This window comes from Salvelinus sp. IW2-2015, linkage group LG20, assembly GCF_002910315.2.
Source record: "Salvelinus sp. IW2-2015 linkage group LG20, ASM291031v2, whole genome shotgun sequence".
Taxonomy (NCBI): domain Eukaryota; kingdom Metazoa; phylum Chordata; class Actinopteri; order Salmoniformes; family Salmonidae; genus Salvelinus; species Salvelinus sp. IW2-2015.
Genome location: NC_036860.1, coordinates 39,745,292 through 39,768,030, shown reverse-complemented (window position 1 = coordinate 39,768,030; position 22,739 = coordinate 39,745,292). Strand labels below are relative to the sequence as shown.

Here is a 22,739-nt window from a genome sequence, read left to right as displayed (position 1 = left end):
CTGTTTGAGGCTTCTACTGTAAAGGAGGGGTCATAGGGGCTCTTTGAGTCAGTGTCTGGCAGAGTGCCACAGGCTCGTGACGCTCGTTCCATGAGGGGTTTGCATTTCTACAGATAAAGGAGTTCTCTGGTTGGAACATTATTGAAAATGTATGTTAAAAACATCCTAAAGATTGATTCTATACTCGTTTAACATGTTTCTACGGACGTTAAACGGAACTTTTTGACATTTCGTCTGCTCCTAGTGACGCGCTCGTGATTTGGATTTGTTTACAAAACGCGCTAACAAAATAGCTATTTGGACATAAATGATGGACATTATCGAACAAAACAAACATTTATTGTGGAAACTGGGATTCCTGGGAGTGCATTCTGATGAGATCATCAAAGGTAAGGAATATTTTATCATGTTATTTCTGACTTCTGTTGACTGCACAATATGGCGGATATCTTTTTGGCTGGTTTGGGCTCTGAGCGCGTATTCAGATTATTGCATGGTTTGCTTTTTCCGTAAAGCTTTTTTTGAAATCTGACACAGTGGTTGCATTAAGGAGAAGTGGATCTAAATTCCATGTTAACACTTGTATCTTTGATCAACGTTTATTATTGAAGTATTTCTGGAAATTGATGTGGCTCTCTGCAAAATCACTGGATGTTTTTGGAACTACTGAACAAACGCGCCAATGTATCTGAGATTTTTTTTTATATAAATATGAACTTTACCGAACAAACATACATATATTGTGTAACATGAAGTCTATGAGTGTCATCTGATAAAGATCATCAAAGGTTAGGAATTTATTTTATCTCTTCTGCTTTTGTTAACTCCTGTCTTTTGGCTGGAAAAATGGCTTGTGTTTTTTTCGGTGCTTGGCGGTGACTAACGTATCGTTTGTGGTGCTTTCGCCGTAAAGCCTTTTTGAAATCGACACTGTGGTGGGATTAACAACAAGATTACCTTAAAAGTTGTATTTAAAATGGTATAAGATACTTGTATGTTTGAGGAATTTTAATTATGAGATTTCTGTTGGTTTGAATTTGGCACCTGCACTTTCACTGGCTGTTGTCATATCGATCCTGTTAGCGGGATCTCACCATAAGAAGTTTAAACAGTGGTTGAAGTGTTGGAAAACAAGTTTTATTAACTCCGCCTAAATGTAATGTAAACTTCCAATTCTACTGTATGCATAGTCACTTTAACCATATCTACATGTACATACTACCTCATCAGCCCGACTAACGGTGCCTGTATGTAGCCCGCTGCTGTTAGCTTCGCTACTGTATATAGCCTCGCTACTGTTATTTTTCACTGTCTTTTTACTGTTTTTTTTATTTCTTTACTTACCTATTTGTTCACCTAATACTTTTTTGCACTGTTGGTTAGAGCCTGTTGTCACGAACGTCGTAATCCTCCTCGTCTGAGGAGGAGCAAGGATCGGACAAAAGCGCAGCGTGGTTTGAATACATACTTGAATTTATTTAACGAAGACGAACGAAGAACACTTGACAAACTAACAAAACAACAAGACGAACGAACGTGAAGCATACTACGACAAGTGCAGACACAGGCAACTTACGTAAGACATAGCAATAACCACAACCCACAATACAAAACAGACTACCTAAACTATGGTTCCAATCAGAGACAAACAAAACACTGCCTCTGATTGAGAACCATGTCAGGCCAAACTAGAAAACCCCACATAGAACAGACAACATAGAACTGCCGCACCCCAACTCACGCCCTGACCATACTAACTAAAGACAAAACAAAGGAAAATAAAGGTCAGAACGTGACAGTACCCCCCTCCCCCCAAGGTGCGGACTCCGGCCGCAAACCTGAACCTATAGGGGAGGGTGCTGGGTGGGCATCTGTCCGGCGGTGGCGGCTCTGGCGCTGGACGTGGCCCCCACTCCACCATAGTTTTAGTCCGCTTCTGTGGCCTCCTAGGAACGGCGACCCTCCTACATTGCCCCACTGGACTGAGGGTGCCTCTGGACTGAGGGTCAGCTCTGGACTGAGGGGCAGCTCCGACTGACTGACGGCTCTGGCAGGTCATGGTGACTGACGCGTTCTTGCAGGTCATGGCTGACTGACGGCTCTCGCAGGTCATGGCTGGCTGACGACTCTGGCCGTCATGGCATGACTGACGACCTCTGGGCCAGGTCCTGGCTGACTGACGACTCTGGCCGGTCCTGGCTTGACTGGGACGACTCTGGCGCGGTCCTGGCTGCTGACGGAACTCTGGCAGGTCCTGTCTGGCGGGCGCATCTGGCAGGTCCTGTCTGGCGAGCGGCTCTTGGCAGCTCCTGACTGCGGGGCGGCTCTGGCAGCTCCTGACTGACGGACGGCTCTAGCGGCTCCTGACTGAACGGGCTCTAGCGGCTCCTGACTGACGGACGGTTCTAGCGACTCTCCTGACTGACGGACGGCTCTGAAGGCTCAGGGACAGACGGGCGGCTCAGATGGCGCTGGCAGGACGGGCGGCTCAGGCGGCGCTGGGCAGACGGGCTGCGCAGGCGCACTGGGCAGACGGGCGGCGCAGGCGCGCTGGGCAGACGGGCAGCTCAGACGGCGCTGGGGCAGACGGGCAGCTCAGACGGCGCTGGGCAGACGGCACGCAGGCCGCGCTGGGCAGACCGGCAGCCAGGCGGCGCTGGCAGACGGCAGCGGCAGGCGGCGCTGCAGGACGGGCAGACTCTGGCCTGCTGAGCACACAGTATGCCTGGTGGCGTGGTGCGCGGAACTGGTGGTACCGGGCTAGGGACACGCACCTCAAGGCTAATGCAGGAGCAGCAACAGGGCGTACAGGGCTCTGGAGACGCACAGGAGTCTTGTGGTGCGTGGTGTCGCGGCAACTGGTGGTAGCCGGGCTGGAGACACGCACCACAGGGCGAGTGCGTGGAGGAGGAACAGGGCTTGGAGATGCACAGGAAGCCTGGTTGCGTTGTGTTGGCACTGGTGGTACTGGACTGGGGCGAGGAGGTGGCACGGATATTACCGGACCGTGAAGGCGTACTGGAGCTCTTGAGCACCGAGCCTGCCCAACCTTACCTGGTGAATGCTCCCCGTAGCCAGGCCAGTGCGGCGAGGGTGGAATAGCCCGCACTGGCTTTGCTGGCGAACCGGGGACACCATGCGTAAGGCTGGTGCCATGTACGCCGGCCCGAGGAAGACGCACTGGAGACCAGATGCGTTGAGCCGGCTTCATGGCACCTGGCTCAATGCCCACTTCTAGGCCCGGCCGATACGTGGAGCTGGGATGTACCGCACCGGGCTATGCACACGTACAGGAGACACCGTGAGCTCTTCGCATAAACACGGTGTCTGCCCGTACCCTCGCTCTCCACGGTAAGCCCGGGAAGTTGGCGCAGGTCTCCTACCTGACTTCGCCACACTCCCCTTTATCCCCCCCCCAATACATTTTTGGGGCTGACTCTCAGGCTTCCAGCCTCGCTTCCGTGTTGCTCCTTATACCACCGCCTCCGGCTTTAGCTGCCTCCAGCTCTTCACGAGGGCGGCGATTACTCTCCAGCTTGAACCCAGGGTCCCTTACCGTCCAGAATTTCCCTCCATGTCCAGAAGTCCTGTGTACGCTGCTGCTGGCTGTCGCTGCTGCCCGTTTACCACGCTGCTTGGTCCTGGTTTTGTGGGTTATTCTGTCACGAACGTCGTAATCCTCCTCGTCTGAGGAGGAGCAAGGATCGTACCAAAGCGCAGCGTGGTTTGAATCACATACTTGAATTTATTTAACGAAGACGAAACGAAGAACACTTGACAAACTAACACAACCAAACACGAACGAACGTGAAGCTATACTATGACAAGTGCAGACACAGGCAACTTACGTAAAGACATAGACAATAACCCACAACCCACAATACAAAACAGACTACCTAAATATGGTTCCCAATCAGAGAGACAACACAAAACACCTGCCTCTGATTGAGAACCATGTCAGGCCAAACTAGAAAACCCACATAGAAACAGACAACATAGAACTGCCCACCCCAACTCACGCCCTGACCATACTAACTAAAGACAAAACAAAGGAAAATAAAGGTCAGAACGTGACACCTGTAAGTAAACATTTCACTGTAAGGTCTATACTCTTTGTATTTTGCGCACGTGACAAATAAACTTTGATTTGATTTGATTCTCCCGAAATAATTTCTCATCCTGTTTTCTTACTTCGGCTAATACAGTTAAAGGACCATCGTCTGTCAAGGAATTAGACATTCTCTGTATTTTTCCCCAAACTTTTTGTATATCAAGACGATTCCATATTCCATCTTTGTCAATAATGACGAAATATTTCTTTATTATCTCTTGCCTACACTTGTCTACTTTGAAATGGTTCTTCCTATCACTAGACAGTGAATTTAAAATATTTATCATGCTCACATCTGGAGGAGCTGTTTCCGTCCTTTTCTAGACTGGTTTTTCTCTCTTAACAATGGCATTATATTAACTTCAAAAGCTGGTATAATATATATCTCTATGTTTATATATTTATTTAACACCAATATATATATATACAGTGGCAAGACAAAGTATGTGAACCCTTTGGAATTACCTAGATTTCTGCATAAATTGGTCAATCAAATTTGATCTGATCTTTCATCTAAGTCACAAGAATAGACAAACATGTGTGCTTAAAACTATACACAGAAATTATTGTATTTTTCTTGTCTATATTGTATACATAATTTAAACATTCACAGTTTAGGTTGGAAAAGTATGTGAACCCTAGGCTAATGGACTAATTGGAGTCAGGAGTCAGCTAACCTGGAATCCAATCAATGAGAACGAGATTGGAGATGTTGGTTAGAGCTGCCTTGCATATAAAAAACACTCACAAAATTTGAGTTTGCTATTCACAAGAAGCATTACCTGATGTGTACCATGCCTCGAGCAAAAGAGATCTCAGAAGACTAGGATTAAGAATTGTTGACTTGCATAAAGCTGGAAAGGGTTACAAAAGTATCTCTAAAGCCTTGATGTTCATCAGTCCATGGTAAGACAAATTGTCTATAAATGGAGAAAGTCCAGCACTGTTGCTACTCTCCCTAGGAGTGGCTGTCCTGCAAAAGTGACTGCAAGAGCACAGCGCAGAATGCTCAATGAGGTTAAGAAGAATCCAAGAGTGTCAGCTAAAGACATACAGAAATCTCTGGAACATGCTAACATCTCTGATGAGTCTACAATACGTAAAACACTAAACAAGAATGGTGTTCATGGGAAGGACACCACGGAAGAAGCCACTGCTGTCCAAAAAAACATTGCTGCACGTCTGAAATTTGCAAAAGTGCACCTGGATGTCCACAGTGCTACTGGCAAAATATTCTGTGGACAGATTAAACTACAGTTGAGTTGTTTGGAAGGAACACACACACACAATGTGTGGAGAAAACAAGGCACAGATCAACACCTCATCCCAACTGTAAAGTATGGTGGAGGGAGCATCATGGTTTGGGGCTGCTTAGCTGCCTCAGGGCCTGGACAGTGTGCTATAATCGACGGAAAAATGAATTCCCAAGTTTATTAAGACATTTTGCAGGAGAATGTTAGGCTATCTGTCCGCCAATTGAAGCTCAACAGAAGTTGGGTGATGCAACAGGACAACAACCCAAAACACAAGTAAATCAGCAACAGAATGGCTTCAACAGAAGAAAATACGCTTTCTGGAGTGGCCCAGTCAGAGTCCTGACCTCTATCTGATTTGAGATGCTGTGGCATGACCTCAAGAGAGCAGTTCACACCAGACATCCCAAAAATATTGCTGAACTGAAACAGTTTTGTAAAGAGGAATGGTCCAAAATTCCTCCTGTCTGTTGTGCAGGTCTGATCCGCAAATACAGAAAATGTTTGGTTGAGGTTATTGCTGCCAAAGGAGGTTCAACCAGTTATTAAATCCAACGGKTCAACTACTTTACCACCCTGCACTGTGAATGTTTATACGGTGTGTTCAATAAAGACATGAAAATGTATAATTGTTTGTGTGTTATTAGTTTAAGCAAACTGTTTTTGTCTATTGTTGTAACATAGATGAAGATCACATTTAATGACCATTTTATGCAGAAATCAAGGTAATTTCAAAGGGTTCACATACATTTTCTTGCCACTGTATATCTATTTATATAACCCCTTTTAAGGACTCAAACCTCTTCTAGAACACAAATTGTCTCTGTAGTAGCCTGGCTACCCATAAAACTTTTGTTCACTTCAAAAAGCTTGTTGAAGACTTACATTAACCACACCTGTAAAAATTGCAACTCAACTAGCAACTCACTTCTATTCAAAAAGAAGGTTTCACAAAAAGAAAGGACTCTAGCCTTTTAATAGAGGACTTGAACCCCTATAATAGAGAACAAAGACAAAGGCCTCAAACCTTATCATAGAGAACAAAGTAAGTCTGAAATAGAACAAAGGACTTGAACCCTTATACATTGCAGATACATATCAATGAGCATTCAGAGCCACATGGAGCGTAAGCCACAAGCCTCCACCAACATATTACCCCCTTGTGACTATACTACCACCTATCTCGCTACCACCAAAACATGTAGGTACACACACACACACATACACATTAATTGAAGTGTTGGGGAGGAAACAATAAGTGTACTTTGAGAGACTGGAGCCGGTTGTGTTTAAATTACAGAGTTGGTGAGGTCGCTAGTAATCTCACTTCTGTGTCTTAAAAGAATAGAATAGACAGAAGAAGCTGTACATGCACACCCACAGACATACACACACACACACACACACAGCACATACATACAGTGGGGAGAACAAGTATTTGATACACTGCCGATTTTGCAGGTTTTCCTACTTACAAAGCATGTAGAGGTCTGTAATTTTATCATAGGTACACTTCAACTGTGAGAGACGGAATCTAAAACAAAAATCCAGAAAAATCACATTGTATGATTTTTAAGTAATTAATTTGCATTTTATTGCATGACATAAGTATTTGATACATCAGAAAAGCAGAACTTAATATTTGGTACAGAAACCTTTGTTTGCAATTACAGAGATCATACGTTTCCTGTAGTTCTTGACCAGGTTTGCACACACTGCAGCAGGGATTTTGGCCCACTCCTCCATACAGACCTTCTCCAGATCCTTCAGGTTTCGGGGCTGTCGCTGGGCAATATGGACTTTCAGCTCCCTCCAAAGATTTTCTATTGGGTTCAGGTCTGGAGACTGGCTAGGCCACTCCAGGACCTTGAGATGCTTCTTACGGAGCCACTCCTTAGTTGCCCTGGCTGTGTGTTTCGGGTCGTTGTCATGCTGGAAGACCCAGCCACGACCCATCTTCAATGCTCTTACTGAGGGAAGGAGGTTGTTGGCCAAGATCTCGCGATACATGGCCCCATCCATCTTCCCCTCAATACGGTGCAGTCGTCCTGTCCCCTTTGCAGAAAAGCATCCCAAAAGAATGATTTTTCCACCTCCATGCTTCACGGTTGGGATGGTGATCTTGGGGTTGTACTCATCCTTCTTCTTCCTCCAAACACGGCGAGTGAAGTTTAGACCAAAAAGCTCTATTTTTGTCTCAACAGACCACATGACCTTCTCCCATTCCTCCTCTGGATCATCCAGATGGTCATTGGCAAACTTCAGACGGGCCTGGACATGCGCTGGCTTGAGCAGGGGGACCTTGCGTGCGCTGCAGGATTTTAATCCATGACGGCGTAGTGTGTTACTAATGGTTTTCTTTGAGACTGTGGTCCCAGCTCTCTTCAGGTCATTGACCAGGTCCTGCCGTGTAGTTCTGGCTGATCCCTCACCTTCCTCATGATCATGATGCCCACGAGGTGAGATCTTGCATGGAGCCCAGACCGAGGGTGATTGACCATCATCTTGAACTTCTTCCATTTTCTAATAATTGCGCCAACAGTTGTTGCCTTCTCACCAAGCTGCTTGCCTATTGTCCTGTAGCCCATCCCAGCCTTGTGCAGGTTTACAATTTTATCCCTGATGTCCTTACACAGCTCTCTGGTCTTGGCCATTGTGGAGAGGTTGGAGTCTGTTTGATTGAGGTTGTGGACAGGTGTCTTTTATACAGGTAACGAGTTCAAACAGGTGCAGTTAATACAGGTAATGAGTGGAGAACAGGAGGGCTTCTTAAAGAAAAACTAACAGGTCTGTGAGAGCCGAATTCTTACTGGTTGGTAGGTGATCAAATACTTATGTCATGCAATAAAATGCAAATTAATTACTTAAAAATCATACAATGTGATTTTCTGGATTTTTGTTTTAGATTCCGTCTCTCACAGTTGAAGTGTACCTATGATAAAAATTACAGACCTCTACATGCTTTGTAAGTAGGAAAACCTGCAAATCGGCAGTGTATCAAATACTTGTTCTCCCCACTGTATACACACAGACACACACATACAGTTGAAGTCGGAAGTTTACATACACTTAGGTTGGAGTCATTAAAACTTGTTTTTCGACCACTCCACAAATGTCTTGTTAACAAATTATAGTTTTGGCAAGTCGTTAGGACATCTACTATGTAAATGACACAAGTAATTTTTCCAACAATTGTTTACAGACAGATTATTTCACTTATAATTCACTGTATCACAATTCCAGTGGGTCAGAAGTTTGCATACACTAAGTTGACTGTGCCTTTAAACAGCTTGGAAAATTCCAGAAAATGATGCCATGGCTTTAGAAGCTTCTGATAGGCTAATTGACAAAATTTTTGTCAATTGGAGGTGTACCTGTGGATGTATTTCAAGGCCTACCTTCAAACTCAGTGCCTCTTTGCTTAAAACCTCTTGGAAATAGGCGGCGCCCTTTTCACTTCTGGATAAAATTGTGCCCATTTAAACGGCCCGTACTCTGTCGTAGATCATATGAAATGCATATTATTATTACTATTGGATAGGAAACACTCTGAAGTTTCTAAAACTGTTTGAAATTATATCTGTGAGGAAAACAGAACTCATTTGAAATGGGTCTCTGTGAAAGGCTTCGCCATTCAATTGTCTTGTATTTATAGATCTGTAGCACTTCATACGCCTTCCACTAGATTGTCAGCAGGCAGTAGAACGTGAATGAAGTGTCTAGCTTCTGTGGGACAGGATGGGAGTCGTTGGAGTGAGAGGTCAGCCATATTGGCAGTATTTGGCTACGCACTTAGGGCTTGTCATATCTTTGTCTGCGATGCGTTAGGTAGACACGAAGAAATGCTCCGTCTGGGACGTTATGTGATATATATGTGAAAAACATCCTAAAGATGGATCTCAACTGAGTTTGACCAGTTTATTCGACTTTTATTATCAACTTTTTGAATTTTTCGTTCATGCGTAAAATCTTCATGGACACGTGAGCTACACATGCTAGCCAAAGTTGCTAATTCGACAGAGGAAATGGACATTCTAAAACAAAACAACGATTTATTGTGGAACTAGGATTCCTGGCACTGCATTCTGATGAAAGTTCATCAAAGGTAAGGAATATTTATGATGTTATTTCGTATTTTTGTGGACTCTTTGGACTCCAACATGGCGGAGAATGGCTGAGCGCTGTCTCAGATTATTGCATGCTGTGCTTTTTACTAAAGTTATTTTTTTAATCTGATGGGATGGGTGGTCCGTAGAGGTTTTAACATCACGGTAAAATCAAAAGAAATCAGCCAAGACCTAAGAAAAAAAATTGTAGACCCTCCACAGGTCTGGTTCATCCTTGGAAGCAATTTTCAAATCCTAACGGTACCACGTTCATCTGTACAAACAATAGTACACAAGTATAAACAACATGGGCCCACGCAGCCATCATACCGCTCAGGAAGGAGACACATTCTGTCTCCTAGAGATGAAAGTACTTTGTGCGAAAAGTGCAAATCAATCCCAGAACAACAGAAAAGGACCTTGTGAAGATGCTGAGAGAAACAGGTACAAAAGTATCCATATCCACAGTAAATGAGTTCTATATCGCCATAACCTGAAACGCCGCTCAGCAAGGAAGAAGCCACTGCTCCATAACCGCCATAAAAATAGCCAGACTACGGTTTGCAACTGCACATGGGGACAAAAATCGTACTTTTTGGAGAAATGTCCTCTGGTCTGATGAAACAAAAATAGAACTGTTTGGCCATAATGACCATCGTTATGTTTGGAGGAAAAAGGGGAGGCTTGTAAGCTGAAGACACCAATCAACCGTGAAGCACGGGGGTGGCAGCATCATGTTGTGGGGGTGCTTTGCTGCAGGAGGGACTAGTGCACATCAGGCAGGAAAATGATGTGGATATATTGAAGCAACATCTCAAGACATCAGTGAGGAAGTTAAAGCTTGGTCACAAATGGGTCTTCCAAATGGACAATGACCCCAAGCATACTTCCAGAGTTGTGGCAAAATGGCTTAAGGACAACAAAGTCAAGGTATTGGAGTGGCCATCACAAAGCTCTGACCTCAATCCTATAGAAAATGTATAAAAACGGTATATATACACCTCCCCCAGACACACACACATATACCCACACACACACAGACACACACTCACTTCACACTCACTTCACCTTCCACCTTACCCCCTAAAAGAACTTAGTAAAGCCACAGACACAGAACTTATCTCCCTCCCCCTGGCCCTGTCAGAGTGAGAGGAGAGATGGTAACAGTGGGCTTACCCTCGCTGACAGGTGACACTGGTTATCAGCCCTGCCACCATGTACAGCGAACATTCTGACACCCATCAATCAAAAGGAACACACTATAAACACACAGTTCTCTCCCTGACATCACCTCAAATATTTATTTATATACCGGATTCTTGACATAGCTCACTCTAATATATTTACTGATGTACATATGATTCATACTATATCTTGTGTAAATTCATTTGGTGTAGATACATATAGATTGCATTTGGATTACTGTTACAGTGCTATTTGGGTTGTTAATTGGAGAAAGAGTGGAGAGAGAGACAGAGAGAGACAGACAGAGAGCATTCCATGACAAATGTATAATAATGCTTCCAGAGATATGACTTTGTGTGATGACTCATCCATCATTGATGGCGCTTTTGAAATGATCATTTAAAAACGTTCCGTCAGAAAAGGACAGATCACTTTGAATGATGCTCCGAAGCTCCTGCATACAATTCCCAGTGTAATTGTTGGTTGTAGGCTAGGGCTTTTTCTTCTATTTATGCATAATTTTATGACAAGTGGCCAATTGAAAATGAGATATGGCYGAAACTATCCAATTACATTAGAAAGAGGGGTGAGCGCAGTGGAGCATGAGTAAAAATCTAATCTTTACGTAATGTGTTGGAATCCTTGGCAGGTACGAATTCTGGATCCCACCATGTTCTATTTTGAGTGTCATATTCTCCCGCTCCCTGCTATTGTTATAGAATTTGACCAATAACCATCATCATATCTCTATGGTTGATGTTAATGTGTCATCCATAGGACATGTCCTTCTATTGAACGCATTTCTCACTTATGGCGGCAGAAAGGAGGTCAGGACTATTTGACAGATGTCCTGACCCGTTCTCTACACAGATACAAACAAAACAATATGACGCCTAGCCTGAGAGCAAAAAAGTACCACAATAACTCCTTGAACATGGAATGTGTTCTCAAGAAGTAATGTGACATTAAGCCATAAATGGCTTTCTTTGAAAACGGAGCCGCCATTTATCCAGATTTATTGTTTGTCCGCTATAACTGTTTTACCTTTGAGCAGAGTTTTGGAGGTGATTTGTAATCATTAAAACAAATGCTGTGACTGTAGTTGGGCCCCAATGGGGTCAGCACTCCCATCCACACTGCAATAAGCCCCAGACCTGTCAGACAAACCACCTTTATAAAGTATATATTTATCAGAGTAATTGAACCTTCGCTAAACCCTCCCCAGAATTTTAGGGAACCAACCACAGCACTCCAATGGATAGCAACTGTCACCTGTAACGTCTGCATCCAGCTCACACTCTCAAACACGTAGATCCCCTGAACGCAGCTCACTTTCCAGMCCAYTTTCCAGCTCACACTCTCAAACACGTAGATCCCCTGAACGCAGCTCACTCTCCAGATCCCAATCACCTGAATTCTGATCACCTGTTCACACAACTGTATGTCATTATCACACACTATTTACTTTAGTTCTTTGCACCTCATCATTGTGAGGTATTGCTTGTTTTGTGATCCACTTCTATTCGGATCACTGTGTTTACTGTAATGTAATCTTCCTGTGTATGATAGTTTTTGCCTGCCTCACTAACGGTGGCTTTTTCCTATTCCCTGCCTGTACTTTAGCCTATCGGATWTCCTGTTATCAACCTATTGCCTGATCTCCTGKACGACGATACTATCCTTTTCCCTGCCTGTACTGGTGCCTTTTTGTACCCAGCTACCTTCATCCTCCTGYGGTCCTTTACAAATAAACACCTGCTGCGCCCTGCGCTTGAAACCAGCTCTCTGTCTCCCATCGTGTTCATTACATCGCCGAGTCTGACACCTCGGACAAGATCACATTTAAATTGCATGAAAGCCAGTGAGGGCAATGGCAAAAACATAAATAATAAATAATTGAACAGTGCACCAGGAGATGCACATCATATCTACCTCAGCCTCTTCTATTATTCCCAACACAACCTTAATTTCTTGGTCAAGCGTCTGATTAGTCGACTCTCTGTGATCCTGAGACAATGCCAAGGATGCTGTTGCTGTAACGTTCTGTCTTATAATCTGTTTTATTTTYCCTCCAGAAGCATCTGAGGCACACAACACACCCCGACCCTGAATACAGATAGATAGCCAGGCTGAGGCTCACAATCACAGGCTTTTCAAAGAGGAAGAGCACTTTGGGCTGATTAATGCATGGGAGTGGTTGCTTTAATTTTTATAACAATAAATGCTTTTTGAAATTCCTTTTTTGTGAATCTAACCAATGAGGGTATAGTTATTTTTGTTTAGACTATTTTCTGATCACAATATGGCAACTAAACCCAACATGAAATGTTTTCTCCTTTAGTAGAGATAGTCTGATGCTGTTTCTCATCCTCCAACACTGACGTCCAACTCCAAACAAAGTAATGTCCAGTTGTGTTGATCCTCTTTGAAAGGACGTGGGTACCATCACAGCATTATTCTGTTAATCTATGTTTTAGCAGACACACTTAGAGCTATGTTTTCTGTCAAAGAGTGGACATTATGTCCAAAGCATTATGTCCACACGCAAACTCCCTGGTTGGTACAATTGAATTGCACTTACAGTGCATCCGGTTAGTATTCAGACCCAGTGACTTATTCCACATTTTGTTCCGTTACAGCTTTTTCTAAAATTGATTTWAAAAAAAAGGTTTCCTCATCAATCTACACACAATACTCCACAATGTCAAAGCAAAAACATGTTTTTAGAAATGTTTGCAAATTTATATTCATACCCTTTACTCAGTACTTTGTTGAAACACCTTTGGCAGTGATTACAGCCTCGAGTCTTCTTGGGTATGATGCTACAAGCTATCCTCTCAAGCTCTGTCAGGTTGGATGGGAACCGTCGCTGCACAGCTATTTTCAGGTCTCTCCAGAGATGTTCAATTGGGTTCAAGTCCAGGCTCTGGCTGAGCCAGTTAAGGACATTCAGAGACTTGTCCCGAAAGCCACTCCTGCATTGTCCAGGCTGTGTGCTTAGGGTCGTTGTCTTGTTGGAAGGTAAATATTCACCCCAGTCTGAGGTCCCGAGTTCTCTGGAGCAGGTTTTCAACGATCTCCGTTCATCTTTCCCTCGATCCTGACTAGTCTCTCAGTCCCTGCCGCTGAAAAACATCCACACAGCATGATGCTATCACCACCATGCTTCACCGTAGGGATGGTGCCAGGTTTCCTCCAGACGTGACGCTTGGCATTCAGGCCAAAGAGTTCAATCTTGGTTTCATCAGACCAGAGAATCTTGTTTCTCATGGTCTGAGAGTCCTTTAGGTGCCTTTGGCAAACTCCAAGCGGGCTGTGATGTACCTTTTACTGAGGAGTGGCTTCCGTCTGGCCACTCTACCATAAACGCTTGATTGGTGGAGTGCTGCAGAGATGGTTGTCCTTCTGGGAGKTTCTCCCATCTCCACAGAGGAACTCTGGAGCTCTGTCAGTGACCATCGGGTTCTTGGTCACCTGACTGACCAAGGCCCTTCTCCCCGATTTCTMAATATGAACTTATTTTCKTTACATTATTCGAGGTCTGACAACACTGCATCCTTTTTGTTATTTTGACCAGTTGTCATTTTCTGCAAATAAATGCTCTAAATGACAATATTTGTATTTGGAATTTGGGAGAAATGTTGTCAGTAGTTTTATAGAATAAAACAAAATGTTCATTTTACCCAAACATATACCTATAAATAGTAAAATCTGAGAAACTGATATTTTTGCAGTGGTCTCTTAATTTTTACCAGAGCTGTATATACATATATATATATTTTTTTAACAAAAATTCTAAAACCCGTTTTCTCTTTGTCATTATAGGGTATTGTGTGTAGATTGATGAGGATTTTTCCCCCCATAACTTTTAGAATAAGGGTATAATGTAACAAAATGTGGAAAAAGTCAAGGCGTCTGAATATTTTCCAAATGYACTGTATGTTACAGTAACTAACATGCTTGTGCTAGGTAAATGGTAATTTGGAACACAACTACAGGATCAATATAAGTGTTGGTACATAACCTTCACTCGTTCATTAGCAATGTGACAGCCAGGCTTATATGGGCATTTGATGAAGGAACACTTTGTCCATTAATGAAATCCTTGAATAGGATTGTGCAGGGGAGAGACAAAAAATGGAAGAGTCTCGTGATGAAAATAACCACACATCCCTCCACCAATCTGCTTTGATTCAAGGGGRAAATGTTCTATATTTCCAATTACATTCTTAGATGTTGAACACATCTCCTCAATGTTAAATATCCTCAACATATCTGTTCACACACTCTTCATTCATCTTCATCTCAGTGTACAGTTTAAGACCCATTTATACCTGGTTCTAACATGCGTCCGTTGTCCTGATCTTGTCCACATTCTGATTGTGCCCATCTTTTCAGACGTGTCTAGACATGATATTAAAATGTGTCTCTTTTCCATCMATGCTGACCAGACTTCCTGGTCCCTCCCTGTATATTTAAAAAAWATATATATTTATTAGTTTACTTTAAGACACATTGATGCCATAAGTCAATGGTCAAAAGAAGCATATTAGCACTAGGTATAAACAGGGCATTTTTTTCTCTCAAGGGCTGAAGATGAGATGGAGAGATTGCAGTGTGATAACAGTTACATGGCCTATCATTTAACAACTGAGGTGTAATTTAGGGTTGTGTCTCAGTCGCTAGATATGTAGCCTGTTTTGACATTCTGCCCACATTATTTCCGACTGCCTGAATCTTATAAGCGTTTAATGATTTCCCAGTGTCATTGCACAGCCTTTGGTGGCCATTGTGTTCTTATAATAATAACCCAGGCCCCTTTGTTGTCTTTTCTGTCCTCCTTTTTCCAATGTTAACAAGTCAGATGGCAGAAATATCCTAGAATATTATAATATGATATGTTTAAGCAATAAGGCCTGAGGAGGTGTGATATATGGCCAAAATACCACAGCTATGGGCTGGTCTTAGGCACGACGCATCGCGGAGTGGCCTGGATACAGCCCCTAGCCGTGGTATATTAGCCATATATCACAGACTCCCGAGGCGCCTTATTGCTGTTATAAACTGGTTACCAACGTAATTAGAGCAGTAAAAATATTTTTTTTGTCATACACGTGGTATACGGTCTGATATACCATGGCTGTCAGCCAATCAGCATTCAGGGCACGAACCACCCAGTTTATAAAATATGATACAGTATATAACATAATAATACAATACTAGAATATAGTCAAGTAATATCACAGCAATATGTAAGGAAAATTTGATATAATTCGAGATCCTTCAGCTAGCATTGATCTCCCTCCCCTTCATTATTTAAATGTTTAAGTAAGGTCAACCAAACCCGTTTGATATGAATAAAGATGACAGCTACTTATTGGAATATAAATGCTGCTAGTTGTTTGTTTGACCATGTGATCGATACTTAATTTCCTTGTTGGGCAGCGGCTGAGGCTGGCAGGGGCCAGAGAAGAACTTCACCTGCAGCCACAACCTCTTATCCTAGATTACTGTCTACTGTCTCCATACTTCGTTCCAGGCTCTGGTTCATATCTTCATTCACTGACTGAGGGATAACAACACTCCACAAAAGTTATACTCTGATATGAGATCCTGAGACAATGGAAGCCCGTTATACTATGAACAACAGACACATTTTATTGTAGGAAGAAAAACGATTAGCAAAAGTCATGATGTAGTGAATACACCTGACACTTTCACTTTCTGTTTGTTTTTCTGTTTGTGTGTCATGTGTTTCAGTAAACAGCAGTCATAGCTACCAAGGGGCATAATTATTCTGTTTTCTCCCAGGCTCTATCTTGGATATTCTTTACTATATATTGTCATTGGTGGAATTGTCTCTTCTCTCTCTTCCAGACTGGAGTCTCCCACGCGGTCTCTGTACATGGAGGCCCCTAAAGGAATCCAGATCCTGGCAGAGGCAGGKGACATCCAGGCCACGTGTAGAAGTGACCTACGCCTGGAGTCCAAAGACGGAGAGGTAGGGGACCCATTTTCCCAACTTTTATCTTTTCATCTTTCCATCCTCCTCCCTTAAAGTAGTCACTGATCTAAAGGATTTCACTCGATAGCTTTCATTTTCAAGTTATGTCAGATCAGTTCATCATTGATGTCATGAAGGAAGGAGGTCAGGAAGGAAATATAGCTGCATTAAGAGTTCTCACACTGTGTATACTCTACATCTGTATATCTGTCTGTCAATGTTATGATGTGAGGAAAATCTGGAAGAGGGTAAAACTTAATTTGTCCTATTGTTGCCCTTCTTCCTAAGTTTAATAAGAAGACTTAACAGAGTAATGTGACTAGATGATATAACACATAAACAGAGGCCCCTCTCCATTTTATGGACTTGAWGTGACTTATATCAGACATTTTAGTGCTTTGCTAAATCTGTCTGTGAGGTGTCTGCCCTCACACTCCATTTGAGAAGCCTTCCAACTGTCCATGTGTCACCTGCCTGATGTGTGGACAGACACCTCACAGACAGCTCTCGCTCTCTAGGAGCCCCTTGGCACTTGCAACCGCAATTAGTGGTGAGGTTTGCCTATTAGAGACTTGCCCATCCCCCAGCCTTTCTCTCRCTGCAGAGATTTGCTCAATAGCAGATGTGTGGAGAAGTCAGCTGAGACTCCCTGCTAAAGTGTTCCAGGTCATTTGATGGGAATGCTTCCACCCAGGCGCCTGATAATGACTCCTTTTACCTTTTTATATATGGAGCAGTTCCACTCCCGGTCGGGCAAATACAAGCCCAGTCCCGGGAGGGCAAGGGGGATTAGAGAGATGGGATTTAGACTGGGTGGATGGAATGGTAAAGTTGGGTGAAAGAGAAGAAATACCAATTCAAATGGTAATGTCAAATTAAAGTTAGAAGTTATTGCTGGAATTGATAGGTACACTCTTAGGAAAAAGGGTTCCACAAGGTTTTTTTCGGCTGTCCCCATAGGATAACCTTTTTGGGTTCCATGTAGAACCCTCTGTGGAAAGGGTTATACATGGAACCCATAAGGGTTCTACCTTGAACCAAAAGGGTTCTATGTGGAACCAAAAGGGGTTCTTCAAAGGGTTCTCCTATGGGGACAGCCGAAGACCCCTTTTAGGTTCGAGATAGAAAAAAAGATGCTAAGAGTGCTTAAACGCCTGGGTATAGATTTGTTCATCTYAAATCATGAAGGAGCGCTCAGAGATGAGTTAGGTGTGTGACCGTTAAGAGGTTATTGCCTGTAATGGCTTTGTCCGCCGATAGCCACTTTTCTTCAGCCCAGAAGCATGGCAGAGATGCCTTTAGCAAAATGTAGAGTTGTGTTTTGTTTTCTACAATGAACAGATCATGCAAACAGATCTACAGTATATTGTCAACAGTGCTTTGAGTGATCTATCATCTCAAGCTCATTATGTTTGTTTTGTTGTTAGGTAGAGGAGGCTATACTTGGTGATTTTTGAACTAATACATGGGTGGAGTCACACACAGTTCTCTCTCTCACGCTCTCTCTCTACTCTCTCTCACTCACTCAGCAACCTACCCACCTACAAATACTGTACGTAAATAAAAAAAAATCTTCCTTTGTCTCCTCTTGGTCAGATCAATCTGGACGCACGGAGGATCAGGCTGCTGCGTCTGCCGGAGGGCAAGGCCTCTCCATCGGGGACCACCTCCAGACAGACTGTCTATGAGGTGTGCGTCTGTCCCAATGGGAAACTCTTCCTCTCACAGGCCGGAACAGGCTCCACCTGCCAGATCAGCAACAACGTCTGCCTCTAGAACACATACACACAAAAATATCTACACACACACACACACAAGCACTGAAACATACACACACATACATGTATACTGAAACACACACACACATTGAAACACACATACTGAAACACATACACGTAAAAAATACACATATAGATCATACCGACACACCATGATGCACATTGTTATCAAACCACACACACAGAGAGAGAGAGAGAGAGAGAGAGAGAGAGAGAGAGAGAGAGAGAGAGAGAGAGAGAGAGAGAGAGAGAGAGCGAGAGAGAGAGAGAGAGAGAGAGAGAGAGAGAGAGAGAGAGAGAGAGAGAGAGAGAGCGAGAGAGAGAGAGAGAGAGAGAGAGAGAGAGAGAGAGAGAGAGAGAGAGAGAGAGAGAGAGAGAGAGAGAGAGAGAGAAGAGAGAGAGAGAGCATGAGAAGAGAGAGCAGAGAGAGAGAGACGGAGAGAGAGAGAGAGAGAGAGAGAGAGAGACATTAACAGTGAGCGAGAGACAGCAAGAGAGAGAGAGACACACCCACACACAAGAGACACACAAAGTGTTCTGTCCCTCCTAACAACCCTCTGGCAGAAACTGAGAGGGATCCTCCTGCGATTTACAAAGAGACACTCAGAGTGACAATGTTCTGTTCGCTGTCCTGAAGACAATTTCAGTACCAGAATCACTAGGGTGATCACCCACATTTAGAAACCCTGCAATATCCTGCCATTTTACACTCTTTGCTTCAAGTCATCTACCACACATGTAGTGATAGAGAAGGCTCATTGCTATTTTGTTCTATGATTACATTTTTCCAGTTTGTTAGCAGTTCTAACAATATTGTCTCTTGTTTTGAAACATGAAGTGTGTGCCAATAGTGTTTTCTTTTGTGAATGATTATGATTGTCAATGTGTCAAGACTGGTAACACTTGCATATCATGTCAATTCACGTCAATGTCGACTTTATAGAATCATGAAGAGAACAACAGCAGCACAGATTTTTAACCCACACAGCTAAGGGAACATTATGGTAAACATTGAGTATATCTCAATATATACCATAGAGTATATACTGTATAAATACCATAGAGAGCATATCTGCAAATCTGTGTATGCGACCAATAAACTTTGATTTGATTTGATGGAGATGTGATGGTCTTCATAGGTGATCACCCTACCATTTCCTCGTACTGGGACTGAACCATTGTGACCCACTCTGTTCAAAGAGGGGAAAATTGTGCCTGTGCCTTATATCAATGCACTTGTGGCAAGGAGAAGCACATCACACAGACTTTCTTTTGTTAATGAGTACATTTGATTTTTCCTTTCGGTTAAATCCGTTTTGTGTGTAGARKATRGGAATGCAAAGATATCTCTGATTCACCCAACTGCATGCACCCACACCCTCTTTCTCCCTCTTCTTTTCTCATATTTTTTCAGTGATTTAATCCCTTTGACAAGAATATTTGGGCCAACATATTGGTAAACACATGTTTTTTTTGAGATATAAGCGAGAGAGTCATTTTTTTATATAGTTTATCTGTAAATACACAATCACATCTGTGTGTGTCAAGGACATATCCTCGATAAATTGAGAATATGCTCTTTTGCAAATTAAAGCTTTTATATATCATGTGTTTTTGTAAAAAAAAAAAAAAGATTGAATAGGTAAACATCTTGATATTCTACAGGTACGCATGTATAGTGTACAATGTTTGCCTTTTGGGAGAAGTGATATTGCTTTTTCGTTATGTTGGTCCTCTTCTTTGTGTGAACTTCTCACATGCTGAGCTCAATAGTACACATGAATACTAGCCCATTTTGTTTGGCAGTTGGGGGTGAGGTCTTTGCATTCCTCGTGTGTTGTATGGAATTTGTTCTACTAAGAGTTTTTTTTGCCTTTTATCGATTGTGTATTTGGCTCTACTTGTTCAATGATGCTCAGAGTAACCGACACACAAACCAAAAAGTGGAGGGGCCCCTACTATGACTTGATACGTAGTCATCTTGTACAGTACTCATTGAGTACTTGTCCTTAGCTCCCATACACTGCAATCCTCCTGAAGCGATCTGAAGTGAACAGTGTCTTTGTTMAAGTTTATTAGAGAGAAAATGGATGTACTCAAGTCCACTTTGCCTTGCATCGACGTCCTCTTCCTTTACTCCATTTCAATGGGGCTGTTTGCCTCAGCTTAGACCACTCGTTATTAGCGCAGCATCCCTGCTGAGGAAAGCAATACAGTCTCCAGGAGGGTTTTTACCGCTGGGTTTTTACAGCTCTGTCAATGTTGTGCTACTGTATATTCAAGAGATGTTACGTTTTGTATTGGCTCTGTAAAACGTTTTTTTTTTCTCCACATAAAAGCCTTTTATTAATTTAGATTTCAGACGCACACACTGTAAAATGCCACTGAGTATTGCTGATAGTATATAATAAACTAAATGTCAAGATGACTGAAGCATTTCCCCAGGCATATTGAATTTGGTCTGTTTTATACAGTTATTGTTGTCTGAAAAGCAGATCAGTTGTCCCAAACWACAGCATTCTTATATTTCAGTGTTCTGCACCATGGAAAAGTTATGACACAGACACACACAAAGTGTACAAACCTGAGTGTGTCCAGTGCTAATTGACTAGATCAGAGGACTGTATCAACACCACTCAAATTAAGTTTAACTCCCCTTTTCCTCTTCATTATAGTGAGACAGACTGTCCAGAGTGTTTGATGTGTGTTTTGATTGGTTAGGAACTGGGCAAATGGCTGCCGTGAGCCTCATTAGTGAGTATTTGCTAAGTGCCCGGTCACTGGTTGCCTCTGCCACAACCCCAATAACAGACTAAGGATTGCAAATCATTAAAAGCGGYCCTAGTCCTCTACTACTCTCCTGTCCACTGCACATTCATGTCATTCTGACTCCAGTTATTAGATAGTCTCGGTTTGTAATTCTAAAACAACATTTCCAAACCCCAGTCCTCGAGTACCCCCAACAAACTCACCTGATTCAACTCATTTAGGGCTTGATGACTAGTTGACAAGTTGAATCAGGTGTCCATGTCCGGGGTTACAACAAAAATGTGTGCTGTTGGGGGTACTSAAGGACTGGAGTTTGGAAACAGTGCTCTAAAATATATACCCATCAATGACTCAACAGTGAACCCTTGACCGGGCCTTTCCAATGTCAAGGTTGTCTTTTATGAAGAGGAGAGTCCGATTTCAGATGCTTCCATGTAGGTTGATTGGACAGTCACTCTCATGACAGTGCTTCTGGGTACACAAACAAATAACCATTATTATGGAGGACTTCCTGTAGAATTATTCTAATGAGAGACACTGTTAATCTTTGCCTTCGTTCAAGTCTGTCTTCTGGCCTACTGAAAGAAGATAAAGGATCTTATATAGGGGACTTTAGAATCAGATTTTCCAAAAGTGCTTGATCAAACACAGTTCACACTTAGCTTCAGAAGGATTATCTAAGACCCTTTACATGTTTTGTGAGATAGCTTTTCTGCTATAGTTGCAGGGAAATTAACTCAAAAGTCTCATAAGGGTCCATCATTTGACAATAGCTACAGTATGTTTCCTTTAACTGGTCCAGTGATTTTTGGTCAACATTTAGAAAGTGACAATTGCCTGCTAGGGTGTGTTTCTATTTAACTTTCTTTTTAAAGAAGTGTTTCCATTACCCATTTAGAAAAATCGCGCATTAAGAAATTGGCGACAGCCTGTATGCCCTTCCACCTATTTGTTTTATTTCTCAGGTTGCCCGCAAAAGCCAGCATGGATAGAATGCAATAATTGACTAATATTTGCCATATTCTGATGAAAAATTCTCATGTGCCAACGTATCTCCACAGTCCGTGCCATGGTGAAACTTGCACTACTGTAGATCTGAAATAATTTGATGTTGATACTTGCCAGCCAACCAGAAAAGCAAGGCAAAGTAATTCAGGAATTCTTGAAAGTCAGGACAATCATTGTCCTGTAAATCATAATTTATTCAAAAACACAGTTTCCATCATAATTTTTCCAATAAAGAAAGTTAGACAAAGAAAAATACACCCCTGTCAAACAGMTAAAAAATTGTCAATCTTTAGAAAATGTATCCTATATCTGCCATTTCCATCATCACAATTTCTACTTTTTTTGCGACATTGTTGAATTAACCTGGAAATTGAAACCTTCCCAGTGGCTGTCTGGCAGTGGTACTCTTATAGACTAAGAGTGAAAGACATCTTCAAACATACATAGTTTCTCTGTGATGGGGATATAATTATATATATTCAATAGGCTAACCGCCAGTGGCTCAAGACACAGAATGATATATAT

At 42.6% G+C, this 22,739-nt stretch overlaps 1 protein-coding gene across 2 annotated transcripts in view; it reads left to right on the top strand.

Moving 5' to 3' along the window:
* LOC111982121 (delta-sarcoglycan) overlaps nt 1-18,818 on the top strand; it is a 98,106-nt gene extending 79,288 nt beyond the window's left edge. Inside the window, exons 7-8 of one of the 2 annotated variants that reach the window (XM_024013693.2) lie at nt 16,533-16,656; nt 18,256-18,818. In XM_024013693.2, coding sequence (XP_023869461.1) covers nt 16,533-16,656; nt 18,256-18,435 — 304 coding nt within the window. In that variant the 3' untranslated portion in view covers nt 18,436-18,818. Of the gene's footprint in view, nt 1-12,278; nt 12,493-16,532; nt 16,657-18,255 lie in introns of those variants that run through there. The other variant, XM_070449386.1, reaches the window with a different exon arrangement.
* The last annotated feature ends 3,921 nt before the right edge of the window (nt 18,819-22,739 follow it).